A 15,495-nucleotide genomic window follows, 5' to 3' on the forward strand; every position below is an offset into this window, starting at 1 on the left:
TTTGAAGGCAATTCACAATCATTTCAAGAGTTTTGTGAAATTTAAGGCCATTAGTTCTAAAGAAAATGTATCTGACACAAACTCACAAACCCAGGTATTTGATAAAAACTGTACATGCAAACCCATTGTATAATTAGATATGAACAGGCAGCTAATGAAAGTTTTTGGGGTAGTTCTGTACACAAAATTGTGCACAAAGCAACATGGTTGTGCAATTTTTAAACCAGTTAATTAACATCATCATTCATGCACCCTGAATGGCAATGTGATCAAATGACAAATACTAAGAGCCAGCATCCCTTTGAATGGGCAATCTAGACAAAAAAAAAAAAAAAAGACCACCAACAAACAAACAAAAAAAAGTTAAAATTTTTAAATTAAGTTTAAAATGGTCCATTATAAAACATCTGCTGTAATTGCTCCAAAAGACTTTTCTGGTGCAAAGTTTCCAGTGCTTTAAGGAATGCATGATAAGATTTAATGAGCTCAGTGAGTCAACTATAATAATCTGATAGCTCTGATTTGAGGTAATTTTCTTTAATTACTTATAGCAAGTAACTCTTCTAATTCGCTTCAGTAACTTAAAAAAAAATACCCAACCCTTAAGCTTAGATAAACTTAGAAATTGGAGAATCTCTGCAAAAATACACATACCTCCTCCCCCTCAAAGTTTGGAGTTAGTCATAAGTCATATGCAATGATGACATTCACATTTTAGGGGTTTATTCTCAAACTAGGATGAAGGGGTGTCCGAGGGCACTGACTGAAGCAATTCAGGTGTCGGAACACACGGCTCTGTGTGTGTGTGTCCTTTTCTCAGCTTTCAGTTGTATTTGTCTGGACAAACATTCAAAGAGATATTGCTTCTCTTGTTATCTTGTGACAAACTATTGCAAGCTAGAAGACAAGTGAGTCAATATTCCAAACTTTTATTCTTAAGAAGAATTATAAAAGTACTGAAATTTAAAAATAGTAACATGTAAACATTGATACAGAGTAATAGCATTCCTATACATTTATATACACACAGTATTCAGAGAGGACAATATCTTCTGAGTTGAAATCCTGACTTGTGCTTTCCCCTCCAACAAATACATCAAAAAGTAGGGTTTCTTTTGTCAAAAAAAATAATACTCAGAGAGAACATCAGCATTTTTGCTCCTAGCATTTAAAAGCTTTCCAGTTGCTGATGCAACCATAGGAGAATTTTGGTATGCGAAGAGAATTTGTCTAGCTCCAAAAAGCTATCAGAAGCTACTGCTGCCCCCAGAAGACTCTTGACTTGGGATAACTGCTAAGCACTTTGGAGCAGTCATATCTGAGTCTGCAACACGTGAATCGGGGGCGTATAGGGTGGTGGGGCAGGCGATGGCTTTATTCCTCTGACTCTCATGTAGGAAAGAAACTGCTCTGGGATCTCAGCTAAAACATCTTTAGCCAGTCTTGCCATGCTTAACACGTGGTTTCCACTTCTGTCAATGTAATCTCGGAATGGCACAAACTATAAAACAAACGAGATGTTGGCAACAGGTCATTACGTGGCCAGAGAATGTATCTTAGAACATAAATATAAGGAAGTTTTACCTAGGGGCTTAGAGTACACCCATTTTATACATGCATATACATCTTTCATATTTTATATATAGACATTGTATTTCAATTTTTAAGAATCCATTTTCTAATAGTAACAGTGTCATGCTTTCACACTTGGGTGAAGTTCTTCACGCAAACCACAGCCAGCTCACATTGCTAATTATGTGTTTCACTGAAATATTTGGTTTCTTGCTCTGACCTTCTCATCTAAGAAGGTAATTCTGTCTCAGAAAGCTATTCTTAGCTTATGTTCCCTGCTTGTGGGGCTCTCCTACCAGATTGCCTCCGCTTTGACAGTTTGTGAACAGAATTTTTGCCATCCAAAGTAAAAAAAAACAGAAAAGAAAACTTTACATGGTTGGATTAGAAGATCTCCAGAGGTCCCTTCCAACCCCTATCATTCTGTGATTCTATCTAGTAGAACTATGACACGCCTGAACATCAGGGAGTTTGTAGTGATAAAACAAGGGGTAATGGCTTCAAGCTGAAAGAGGGCAGGTTAAGATTAGAGAAATTCTTTATGAGGGTGGTAAGGCTCTGGTACAGGTTGCCCCGAGAAGCTGTGTCTGCCCCCTCCCTGGCAGTGTTCAAGGCCAGGTTGGATGGGGCTTTGGGCAGCCTGGTCTAGTGGAGGGTGTCACTGCCCATGGCAGCGGGGTTGGAATGAGATGTTTTTTGAGGTCCATTCCAACCCAAACCAGTCTGGTATACTATGATAACACTTTTTACACGTTCCTAACAAATCCATAAAAATCCAAAGCAAAAAGGATTGGATTAAAAAAAAAAAAAGTACTTGTTATGTGCTACCCAGATCTGTCAACACCTAAAAAATTAGAGACTCGGCTCTGGCTTGGATGCCATAACAATTAAGGACATGTTTGCTTCTGTTTTCTATACCAGTAGCACATGCACTACCTTAAGGGAGGTTTTAGAGAGGTGGGAAATGGTCTCTTCAGCCAGGTGACAGGAGACAGGACATGGGGAAATGGCACAAAGCTGTGCCAGGGCAGGTTCAGATTTTTCACAGAAAGAGTTGTCAGGGCCTGGAACAGGCTGCCCAGGGAGGTGGTTGAGTCACCTTCCCTGGATGGGTTTAAAAAAAGGATAGATCAGTTATTTAGGGACGTGGTTTAGCATAGGACAGGAACGGTTGGACTTGATGATCTTAAAGATCTTTTCCAACCTTGTGATTCTGTGATGCATCTAGGGTCCTTGATTTTTATTCACACCAGATAGCAGAGATGCTGCGGGTTAAGCAGGTTAATAGGTTCTACCAAAGGGGAAGACGATGTGAAATTCTGCTTCTTCCTCAGATTTTTGGAGCCAATCTTAGGTCAACAGCTCAGTGACTTTTCAAAATTGGGATTCAATGTCCAAAGCCACTTCTGGCACTGATGTGCTGGGCTACGCTATGCATAATGGGGCCTTTTACCTCCTCACAAAACAGAAGATTTAATTTAGAATAAAACTAGAACTGATTGAGAAATCAGGCACAGAGATGTCCCATCTTTTGGCTGAACTCTTAAGATTTGAAGACTCTTTTGCCCATTATACCAACCAGAAAAATTCTGCTTTCTTGGCTGTACAGCAACTAAGGGTATAGATTAAATTCCATTTTTCTAAAAAACATTGAAGTTTTCAATATTTAGGAGAATTCTGAACTACAGTGAGAGATTATCTTATACTATATTTCTGAGATCCTGAGAGTTTTCCAGATAAGACAGAAATAAACACAAGATATTAAACTACAGTTATTAAACAAATAATAAAAAACCCACAAAAACTTGTGGGAAAAAGAAAAACAAAACCAACAGACAAAAACAAAACTAAAGACCACATTTCATCAATAAAGAACTTTGACTTAAATAATTTTTCAAGAACTATGGAAAGCATTTCTTACCCTGGACTTATGAAACACCAATCTCCTACTAAAATGTGTTTAAAATTCAAGTGACAGAGCTCTTGTATAGCTCTCCTGAAAAGGACCTCAAGTAGACAGAAAAAAGGCTTCAAGCCTAGATATTTGAACTATGTGGAATTCAATAGAAACCTGTCACCAAATTAAGCATAAGCAAGAACTGATTAGGGCATTTCCCAGGAAGAAAGCAGTAGCTCTGCAGTTTCTTAGAACATGGTGACTCAAGTCATTGGATTGTTGAAGCTAGAACTGACTTCTATCAATCCAACCTTGTTGTTCAAGCACAGACAGCTAGCACAGGTTGCCATAGACAACATGGCATGAGAGTAGTGAGGAAGACTGTTCAATGAGAGTAGACTTTATTCCAGAGAGGAGCATCCTCTTTTGTCCTCATTGTGTTGTCTCCAAACCATATGGGCAGGGGAACAACAGGCAAAAAAGAACCTGATTTTAGGGTATTAAGCCAGGAAGCCAGGTATCTGCAGTTCCATAATTAACTGTCATAACTATTTCTGTGCTTATTCAGTAACTCTTCAGCACAAGAGACAAGCACATACTGTGACATTTACTGGTACCGACTCCTCCGTTCCACAGAAAAAAGCTCTGGCAGTTTTCAGAAGCCAGCCCAGCACTGCCCTGCTCCAAGTAATTGTTCCTTCTTAAACTCCATCAACTTTTCTGTAGGAATACATCTGACTGTTCCCAGAAGCATGAAATTAGGACAACAAAACAAAACAAAACAGAGCAAGCATCTCTGTCGCCTGCAGGTTTACACATTCATCCGGGAAAGGATGAGCTTGGTGCTCATTTCCATCTCAGGTGGCTCATTTTCTAATGCAATGTCAGTCTTATGTAAAGGGCACACGTAGTCTGAGTTAACAAACAAACGGGGCCCATCCCAAGGGATCACCTTACCCATCGGTCTGCGTACATGAAAACTCAGGCCACGGTTCTGCAGCAGAGGGAGGGAGGTTATGTCACTGGGTAACTGCTGAAATGCAATTATACAATACAGATGGCCTCCTCCTCTCTCCTTACAGTATATGGGTATTGGAGGAGCTGAAGGAACTATGGACAGTGTATGTAGAGATACACAAGGACAGCTGTCAATGACAGCAAGGCCTAGAGCTGACATGTAAAGCAGCAGGGTTGGCAGAGGAAAGGAAGATGGAAAGAAAAACAAAGGGAACCTGATGGAATGTAAAATACTTTTTTATAGTTTGAGAGTTTAATTTAAATGGTGAATATACAAAATTTTCAAGAGAATCAATAGTTATATTACTACAAATAAGTGTTTTCCTAAAACTTCTTACATAGAAAAAGGAGAACAAAGGAGCAGAAATGAAATGAATGGTGGAAACGTGGTACACATATAATAAAGAGTGCTGACAGCTTGTACATATACTAGCGAGGAGGGAAAGATGAAGATCATGTCTTTACATAAATTGCAGTCAGTAGTAAATATAATAGATACAGTGACTTTCTGTTATGAGGCAAACTTGTCCTTTGTTAATTTAATTTAAATATGTCACAATACTGACTGTTAAAATCAACAGTTAATTTCACTAGCTAATTTTAACTAATCCAATAAACAAAAAAAGATATATACAGAGAGTAGTTAATTTTATTAAAGCAAGTCAGTTTTATCCTGCCAGTTACAAAATAAAGGTCATACGAAACCTAAAGGGTTTGACATTATCCTTTTTATTTATTTAGCTATGCTATAATGTATTTGCTAGTATTTAGAGAGGAAAAAGAGCACAAAATACTACTTCCTTCAGGTAATTCAATATGGCTTTTGGGGCAAAGTTCTGATTGAAATATGTTAATAGTAAATAAAAGTTTTATTGCGTTGCTGATATGCAATGAATTCTAGAGAAATACAGAAAGCTATTCATTGCATATTATTTTTTATTTCTCAGCAGAAATTAGGGTGTTTCTGATGCACAGCATTTTCACAAATCTTGTTTATAATGCTTGAGGAACTCTATTCATTTGTGCTCTTTGAATGTAAAACCAGCAGCTTTTGAAGCTGCTGTTGTTTGGGGAAATTATGTATAATTTAATCGTGTACATTTAAATGCATTTAAATTTAAGTGCAATGCATACCAGAGATTAGCTTTTAAAAATCTGAAATATCACAGGGCTTTGCAGAGATACTAGTTTGGGCTCCAGAAGAAGTTACAGTTCCTGCACATATAAATGAAAACAAATATACACATTCCAAAGTTCATCAGCTGCAATATGACCTTAATTATTATTAAAACGTTATGACCTACAATAATGAGCTATTTGTATAGCTACATTATTCAATATTCTACTAACCAAGATTAATATAAAAATCCAACCTGGCTTGCAGAGAAATAAGATAAAATAAGAGAGAAAGTAAGTGAAGATAATGAATTTTAACAAAAGGAGGAATAAAGGGAGAAAAAGAAATGGCAGATTGAAGGTAAGGTTTGAACCTAAGGATGCCTGTCAGTGCTTAAGGGGCATTTGGATAATGCCCTTAATAACAGGCTGTAGCTTCTGGTCAGCTCTGAAGCGGTCAGGCAGTTAGACTAGATGACCACTGTAGGTCCCTTCCAACTGCACTAGTCTATTTCATACACGTATTCAGACACTTTGAGGAAAATACACCTTCCATAAGAGACAGTTTTAGACATAGATCATTCTTACTACAGTCATCAGGTTGGTTCAATTTTTCAGTAGCTTTCTGCTTTTCAAATGTCAACTTGTTTACTACTTTTGCAAGCAGGGGTCAGTGTGCTGAGCCATCAAATGTCCGTCTGTTTTATTCCCCTTTAGTATCCCATGAAAATAAAAAATGCATAGCTAGTTACATTTATTTGATCAAGAAAATAATGAAATGAAGCTTCTCCAAGGGGTAAGTAATCAGGAGGAAAGGAGTGCATGGAGCACGGATGAAGTACTCGATGTAGTTCTAGAAAACGGCAGCTTTCAAGGGAAGGGGGATTATGGTGGGTGGGTCTGTATGTGCAAAACTTGTAATACCACACTGCTAGTGGTTACCTGGGTTTGAATGACAACCCCAGGGAGGACTGAACAACTGTAGAGAGCAGGAACAGAACCAGAGGACTTTAGCAGAGATATGAAGGTGTCTGCGGAATGCAGAGGAGAGCAGCACACTTGGGGTCTGGTTCAGACACATGAACACTGATTACAGAATCATAGAGTGTTTTGGGTTGCAAGGGACTTTTATGGGACTTTTTTATCCAGTCCATCCCTTGTGCAATGAGCAGGAGCATCTTCAACTAGATCAGGTTCCTCAACCTGGCCTTGAATGTTTGTAGGGATGGAGCATCTACCACCTCTCTGGGCAACCTGTTCCAGCTATCATCTGTGGTTCCTTAAAGCATGAGACATCTGCATGGTTACATGTAGCAGACACAACATAGGAACTGGGAGACACCTGTTAGAGGACTAGGTATTGTTGACTTCCACAGAATTTGCAGATTTTCTTTATGGAATCACAGTGAGTTTGCAGTACAGAGGCAACCAACTCTTCTTCCATGGCTGTATAACCATAAAACTTCATATCCCTATGCTGCCAGTTAGGGGTCATTTCCTAAGGAATGCAAATCCACTGCTATGTGTTATATAAAGGCCTATAGGTATCACAGAGAGTTTGAACTTCTTATGAACACCTCAAGATAAAGTATGTCAGTGCTAAGGTAAAAATGAAGGGCAGGACTATAGATAGAAACAAGAATTGAAAGCAGACAGAATCAGTAAAATCTAACTATTAGAGGAAATTTTGTCTCCCACCTGTACAATGTCTCTTTCTGCAAATTTTCCTCTTGAAGAAATCCTCACTACATCACCATCCAGTTCTTCCATAGCTTAAAAAAAAGTAACAAAATGAATTAATCTATGATCTTAGAAACACAACAAAAACAATCTTACTGAGATTACTTAGTCAAGTTACACTTTAGAATAACAAACCCAACAATTGTTAAGTAACTCTTTTAAGATCATTTGCACCATAAAATCCAACATGCTTTGTAGTTATTTTGCACTTTTTCATACTGAAAATACATACTTTTTGCCTTTATTGTAATCTTCAGAACAAAACAGACTATGATATTGTCCTTATCTTTCCAGCTCTCAAGCTAGGAAGTATGTATCTTTTGGTTATGCTGTATTTATACTTTCACAGGTGGAGAAGACTTCATTGTCAGTAATTATTTTTATAAAGATAACAGGATGCAACACAAAGAGGTGTTATTCTTGTGCTGTTTTTACCTCTCATTTTCATATTCTTAGAATACTTGTATGACAATTAACACGTACAGTAATTAGTGACTATTTACATTATACATCTATAGCAGTACTAAGTACATTTCATGTACAAAAGAAAGCATTCTGTTTAACCACAAGTACTAGAATTAAAAAGAAAGGATGCAGGGCTTTGAGGAATGTCTACGCTTCATAGTGCAGTGACATACATGATGACATTTGGTAAATTAGCCAAAAAAAAACCCAGAAGTAGCTCAGTTACTGCAACAGAGGAATGGTGTTCTGGAACATCACATGAAAGAGTATGTAAACACTCCTGGTAATTTTTCTCCTGCTGTAATATCTTCCCAATGCTGCTACACAGTAAGGCTCACTCCTGTGAAACCCTGCCTAACCCAGATCACCTCCTCAAACGTATTTTTTCTCAGCATTTCATTACTGCAGTAAGACCATTTATATTTCCAGTCCACTGACACTTCACAAGGCCACTAAATATCTGTGTTGAAGAAATTCAACAGCATTTGAGTATACTTACTTTGCTGTGGTGTTTTTTTCCACTCATCTTCTGGAGCTCTGTAAATGTTGAGCCCCCATATGGTTCTGTGACTTGAACAGAGAGCCTGAGGGGCTACCCAGCTCCACATGGTAGCTTGTAATCATACTGAGTTATCAATCAATCCAGCTGGAAATGTCAACAGTGCTTACTGCTTGTTCCATATTTTGCTCTTTTAAAGAGCAATATTTGTTTGAAAAGCCACATATTGCTAAAATGTAAACAAATACAAAAAATTTTAGGAATAACACTAGAACACTTACCATCAAATTCTGCTGGTCCTACCCCCACTATAATTATTGACATTGGAAGCTTTGACGCCTTCAAAAGAAAAAGAAAAAGAGGTTTAACATGTTACATAACCTTTGCCAATAACATGTGAGTTCTGAGGATAATCTGAATAAAAACCATGCAGGAGTTATGTTTTAAAGAACATTTCTTCCTCCCCATCTAAAAGGTTGAGTGGTGTAAACCGTCTGCCTAAGTGGTACAAAACATCTTGGATGAAGACAGAAAGGCATGTTATGATTTTAACGTATTTTCTCCATATAAAACCTTTGAATCTCAATTAAATACAACGAACTACGTTAGGATTAAAACTGATAGAACAACTAAGATGACAAATTTATCTTAGAAACTTCTGTAAGCTGACAATGATTTCAAATATGTACTTAATGAAAGTTTGACTTTTTTTTAAATGCACTCTGCTCTTTCTCAATATTACACAGCTGCTTGGAACTACCTGGTAGTATTTTTCACAGCGATTTCATGCCAATTTTTCTCAGGAAAATAAATCACCTATTTGAGGAGTGTGCATCTTACATTTCTTCAATGAATTCAATTTTATTCAAGTCAGTCATCCATGCCACAAAGTAAACAAGATATCCAACCTGCTTACAGTAAGCTATTTAATTTTACTTCATCTTTTTTATTCAATGAAGCAAGGCAAAGACAGTATCTGACTTTCCTTGAAAAAAACCCCCTCTGTAAAGCCTTTAAAATTATGAAGACAGTATCCACAAATATTGGGTTCTCCTGTCATGATAGTAGCACCAGATATCTGCTAGCTCACAGAAATAATCTGAGGCTGCCTCTGTTGAGCAGTGTAACAACTAAAAAAACCCAACCATCTACCGAATGTCAGGTTTGACAACTGTTCCTTATTGAGATACTCTGCTGAACTGTGAAATTTCTACAGTAATTTCAAACAGGAGTATACACTGGCCAGAAATCATACATGTACACTTCCTGCCAAATTAAACTCTGCTTCACTGAAGTCTGAAGTCAAGTTGTTTTAGAACATGCTGTTATATTTTCATTTTGGAATATAAAAAGTGCTTTTCACCCTCATTGAAAAGATGTTCTTGCTTTAGATACATCATCATTTCCCATTCTTCATCTGTCATAATACTACATATAAAGCCAACTTTCTTTAAGCAGATTTATAGTTAATGACTGTTAACATGTTTATTTAAAACCATTAGAATATGCCATTCTATAAATTACTATTTCATGTTCTACAGCACTATATATTATGCACTATACTATACATTGACTGCAAATTCATCAGAAAGTGTTGCTACATATTCAATTTTCCAGCTAAATTCTCACAGCAGAGTAAAAAGATTTAACTATTCCTTGTTAGTTAAATACTAATATGCTACCAAAGACAACAGTACAAGCTGCCTGGCCATGGTCTTGGACAAACATCTCTAGGTGGCCCTGCTCAAGCAGTTGGACAAAATGACCTCCAGAGGTCCCTCCTAACCTGAACCACTCTGTGATTCTGTGATTAAGGGTCACAAAATACAATGTAAATGTAACTAATTACAGTGCACTATGTAAGCTGATAACAGTGAGTATAGAATATCTGCCAGACATAAAGACATTTCTTAGAACATAACAGTGTCTGTTTTTTTTCTGAGGATTTTTAGTATCTAATTGCTCAACTGTAAAGAAAACATCCTATAGAGTACTCACACAGACACACACACACAGTATTATGTGGTACAATGTATATAAAACCATAAGTGGCAAGGACAGCATAAAGACAGAGAGTTAAACTTTTGCATATAAACTTCAGTGTTGGCATTTCCAGAATGACAGCATAACCTTTAAACAGTTCAGTAAAACAGAATGTGCCTGAAATATATGCTGTAATGAGAAAGATGCCTAAAAGCACAATTAATGTTAAAAAATGATATATACTCTTCCAGGGTTTTATACATATCAAGCTGCATTGAAGATCACTGCCCTTTTTATTGTTTGGAATACTGGTAAGATGGAAAAACTGCTATTGAATGGCATTTAATTAGTTCTGTCATGGTATAACACTTCAAGAAGTATACAGAAAAAATAATGCATCTTCATAAAAAGAAAAGGCAAGAAATATTCACAAGCTTCCACTCATTCCAAGCTAACACCACATCTGCTGTATTTCCAGGCAGGTGTAGACTAACAGCTATTATTCCTAGAAATGAACTATTATTGGAAACAAGGTTTTTCTGTAGGTCTCAGTGGCAAATTACTTAATCTTACCAAACATCAGCCAGCTGGACTTGCTGGTGTCTTACAGACTTCTAATTGAGTGGTGAGTTAAATCAAGAGCTGCTTTTTCTTCTCCATGGAGCCTTTCTGTCACCTAAAAGAAGCTCTGTTCCAAACTTCTAGGCTAAAATAGAGGATGAACTTCCAACCTAGAAGTTTATCTCCTTCAAAAGTGAGACTCAGTTTATTCTATTTTAATATTGGAAGCTAGAAGATGAAAGGAAGTAAATGGGTCACTTCAAACACAGTTGTAATTTTGGGTGTAAAAACTTAACAGGTGGGCTGTCAGAATCCTTACTGACACATGGGCTCTGCCTACATGCTGCTGGCTAGAACTTGAGGGCATCTTCCTCTCCAGTGAAAGACAGGAGCTAGTGAACCTCTGCAGGAGGCAGTGGGCCTTCAAAAACATGCCACTTAATTCTACACTACTCATTTTGACGTAACGTTAAAGTATTTTCACGTAGGCTTTTTGCCCACTACTTCACTAGTAACTAGATCCACCATGGTGTGTTCAAAACTATCAGCATAGATCTTTTAAAACCCTGTTTGGAAGCTGGTTCTATGTACTGTCACCTGACATTTCCCAGGGGCAAAAGATAAATGGAACCTGTTCATAATAGAATTATTTACAAGCATAACAGTTCTAAAGAGAAAAATGTCAAAAGTGATGCAGAAACTGAGAAATAATTAAAAATTTTTTAAGCTTCAGGGAACTCTCTAGAAGTTAATCAGATGACTGGATTGCCATTTGGGATGAGAAAGTTTGAGGCAGTTTTTAAAAAGGCGGGGGGGGGGGGATAACCAAAGCTGTCTGCAATTGCTAGAAAGATAAAGAGCAGTTGACTATGAAAAACTCCATGGTGGGATGTGCATGAGAAAGGAGGCGGCAAGAATCAGCTGAGGAAAATCATATGAACATAGAGTGTTAGAGAGAAGAGTAGCATTTCCCACAGAACACTGCCTAATTAAGCTGAGTTCCAACTTTTGGTTTCTTTTTGTCTTTATGCATAATAAACTTGTGCTGTTTGGAAAAAACAAGTTAATTTAAGGAACAAATTTATTGCCTGAAATATTAACGGATGTTGTTTCTTGACTAAAGAGTAATTTCTAAAAGCATAATTCTTTTAAATTTTAACACTTTCAGCAAAACTTACATTCACTATGGATTCTTTTGTCTGAGCCATATCAGAAATAACTCCATCTGTAATAATGAGAAGAACAAAATACTGGGAGCCATCTTTTACTGAAGCAGCATATCTAAGGGAAGAAAAAACAAGGTTATAATACTAAAAACCCCTTTATGCAAAGGAACCAATATGAAAAGCAGCTGTTTTTTTTAAAATTGCCTACTAAAAAACAACAAAAAATGATGCAGTGGATTTCAAAAGTAAAGACATTCATAATTAATATGGAGATTCTACTTTCAAATGAGAACATTAGAAAAGCGTTACTAATACAATAGTGATATTGATAATATGTGTGTGTTGAATAAGTGAAAAATGAGAACTGTTTCACTACCAAGAGGAGTGTGGATGGAATGCCCTTTATAGAATCATGAGTCATTAGAAAGTCTAAGTTATTTAATAGTTATAACCTCTGAGGAACATGGTATGAAGGGAATATATTACTACTGAATGGCTGGTTTTATAGCATAAATAAATTTTATTAGGAATAATCACATTGCACAAATATTTAATTATTTTTTTAGGCTTACAAAACCAGGTTACTTACTGTTGACCACGCTAGCAGATTTATAGTTCCCATTTATTTGTAAAATGGCTGAACATGCACCCCACAACCTTGGCTTAGATATTAATCTCTTTGCACCACGCACAGATGTGCTTTCAAGACTAGAGCTTCTCCCTGTGCTGTACACGAATACAAGACAAAACATACCCAGTGTCATTCCAGTCCTGCTTCAGCTGATGGACCTGAGAAGCAACTGCTCTTTGAAAAAGAGCAGGTTTTAAAGATTTGGAAAGCCCTGAACGATAGTGAGACAGCAGGAGCCCCACTGAACTCTATGGATTGCATATCAGAAACTAAGAATTCATCTCCAAAGGTTTGTCCTCTATGGTTAGTAAAGAGCTTTTCTCTGCACGGAGAAGGCTACTCCCTGCTTCACCTGTCAGCAGCCAATATAGTTCCTACTTTCATGAAGGCTCTTGGTGCTGTTAAGGAGTCAAATATGAAATAAAAGTAGCAATGAGCAGTATGGAGAGCAGGACAGAAAAAATTAGATTAGTCTCCATATGAACACTGTGGAATATATGCCCTAGAATAGAATATGATTGTCAAAGGACTCACTATGTCATTAGTCACTGAACATGGGAGGCCTGCATCACTGAACAGGGTATGTCCTCATGGTGCTCACAATGACTGCACGTGCTCAGAAAATTCTAACTCTGATGTTACACAGCACATTGCAAGTGAGTACTGCCAAAAAATAAGATGCTGTAAACACAACATTTCCAAGAGTTTGGAGGAATATGTGTGAAGTAGAATCTACAACTCACATGAAGCTATCACACTCCTCCCTCTCCCTCCCCAGAATATAGGAGCAGAAGAGAAGCCGCACAGACAATGAACCTGTTGAACATCATCTATATGCATGCTGGCAGTAGGAACAGGGTTACATATTTAGGTAACAAGACCTATTGTGGAATACATTTTCCCTAGCATGTGGAGACTTCTTTTACCTCATTTTTCCACAATGCTTATAATCTTTGCATTGATGAATGCACTGAAAAGGGATAATGAGAGAGTAAAACAAAAATTAATTGTATTTTCTGAGCACTCAGTACTGTCCATACTAAAGAAATGGAATAGAAATTTAGTTATTTCATGTTTTCCACAGAATAAAATATTCTGAAGCCTTTTGCAAGAAAGATCTTGGGGGGGGGTGGAATGGGAGGAAGCAGATGATAAAGGACACTAGATAGAATCTTGTGTAGTTTAGATATCCTTAACCTAAACAGGGAGTTAATAAACTCATCTGCTTAAAGAGCTTCTGAAGAATTCTGAGATCAGAACAGGATAGTAATATAGTTTCCAGAGATTCCATCAGAGGCATATTTTTAAGTAGGAGGGATGTGGGAAGAAGAAATTTTTTTGAGACTGGAGGTAGGTTCAAAGACTAAATGCAAGCTAGATTGTACTTTCTACTATCATGTGTATGAGAGTCAACAGAATAGGCAAGAAACTGGACCAGTTTCCTTGAAACAAGGAAGACAATGTTAATGAGAACTGGACTGGTACATGAATTGTATTAAGGATGATCATGCTGTAAAACTCCTCATGAAGTTACTTAACTTTTCCACTGCGACTTGCTACTAGAAGGAGTACCCAAAGTTTGCAACAACTTGATATTCAGACAAAAGTTCAGTGGAAGAACTACAAATGCTGGTGGCAGGCTTCTGTAATTCTGCAGAAGTTGACAAATATTTCTGAGAAACAACTGGTGAGAAAAGCAACTCAATTTACGCCAATGTTTTCATGGTACTAGATGATGAATTTTTTGCAGTGAACAGGAGGCCTGAGTTTAACTGTTAAATTCTGAATCAGGAGATCAGCTGCTATGATAGTTCTAAAGAAGAAAGAACCAGAAAAGTCAATGGTTTAGACTTCCAGTCAACATAGTCAATGAAGATACTGAAAGCCACATATGTGGAATTAAGCTGTTGTAAGGATTGACATATTTCCTCACAGTCTGGAAGATGCTACTGGAGAGACCCTGCAACAGGAAAGATTAAATAAAGACAGCTAGTTGCTGAAGACAAGCAATGGAATTTGAATGGTATGATTCCAAGATGGAACAAATAATCCTCACAGTAAATAACTAAAATCAGCTATCTAGCCATGCTGGGGTGCACAGAAAATTACCTGCATCACAGAATTCGCAAATTATTTGTCATTGGGCTGCAGAACTACCAACACTAAGGACAGATAGTAAATAAGTATTTCTTGTGACAGCAATTAACTGTTTTGCAAGCTCACAAGTAAAACATTAACAGTACAGCAATTTATACACCCCTACTGCTTTATTTTAGAAACATCAGTTATTTATCTGTAACTATAAATAAAATCTGTTCAGGTAGTGAACTAAGTTATCTGAGCTACATTACTTTCCTTATACCAATGCATGTAAGTCAAGACCTTTTCTGCCAAAATTAGGCAACATCATCCTTCTTAAGAAACCTCTACAGAAAAAATAGAAGTGTTTTACTTTGAGAAGTTAGACTAGATGTTGCATAACACAGCACTGTGGCTACCCTACGGTGGTTGCTGTACTATTGCCTTAAGAGTAACACTACCAGCTGGGAACTGTAGCCACAGTTACCTGGAAAATTTTGTTGATGTTTTGGACTTTTTGAAATTTGAGAAACTACATCTACATAAAAAAAAATTGCATTTTATAGGTGGGGTTTTTTTAATAGACTGATGCCTTTTCTGTGAAGCAAAAATTCTGTGCTCCAAAGGACAAAAATGGAACATGACAGAGCGATCTTACAAAAATTTTGTTTATGATTTCTCCTAACATTTTAACATGGGTTGCATCAATTAGATCACTTGTATTTATTTTCACTCAGCAAAGAAATTCTGGATAATGCTAGCACATGGT

General features: G+C 37.1%; 1 protein-coding gene across 1 annotated transcript in view; it reads right to left on the reverse strand.

The window, feature by feature from the left end:
• Positions 1 to 640: 640 nt before the first annotated feature.
• The window catches only part of CPNE8 (copine 8), a gene marked incomplete at its 5' end in the record, with an annotated part of 104,295 nt that continues 89,440 nt past the window's right edge, over positions 641 to 15,495 (reverse strand). Inside the window, 4 exons of the mRNA XM_084279247.1 lie at positions 641 to 1,501; positions 7,301 to 7,374; positions 8,588 to 8,645; positions 12,029 to 12,131. Coding sequence (XP_084135373.1) covers positions 1,313 to 1,501; positions 7,301 to 7,374; positions 8,588 to 8,645; positions 12,029 to 12,131 — 424 coding nt within the window. The 3' untranslated portion in view covers positions 641 to 1,312. The remainder of the gene's footprint in view (positions 1,502 to 7,300; positions 7,375 to 8,587; positions 8,646 to 12,028; positions 12,132 to 15,495) is intronic.

Source organism: Gallinula chloropus, assembly GCF_964237585.1.
Source record: "Gallinula chloropus genome assembly, chromosome: 1".
In the NCBI taxonomy this organism is placed as follows: domain Eukaryota; kingdom Metazoa; phylum Chordata; class Aves; order Gruiformes; family Rallidae; genus Gallinula; species Gallinula chloropus.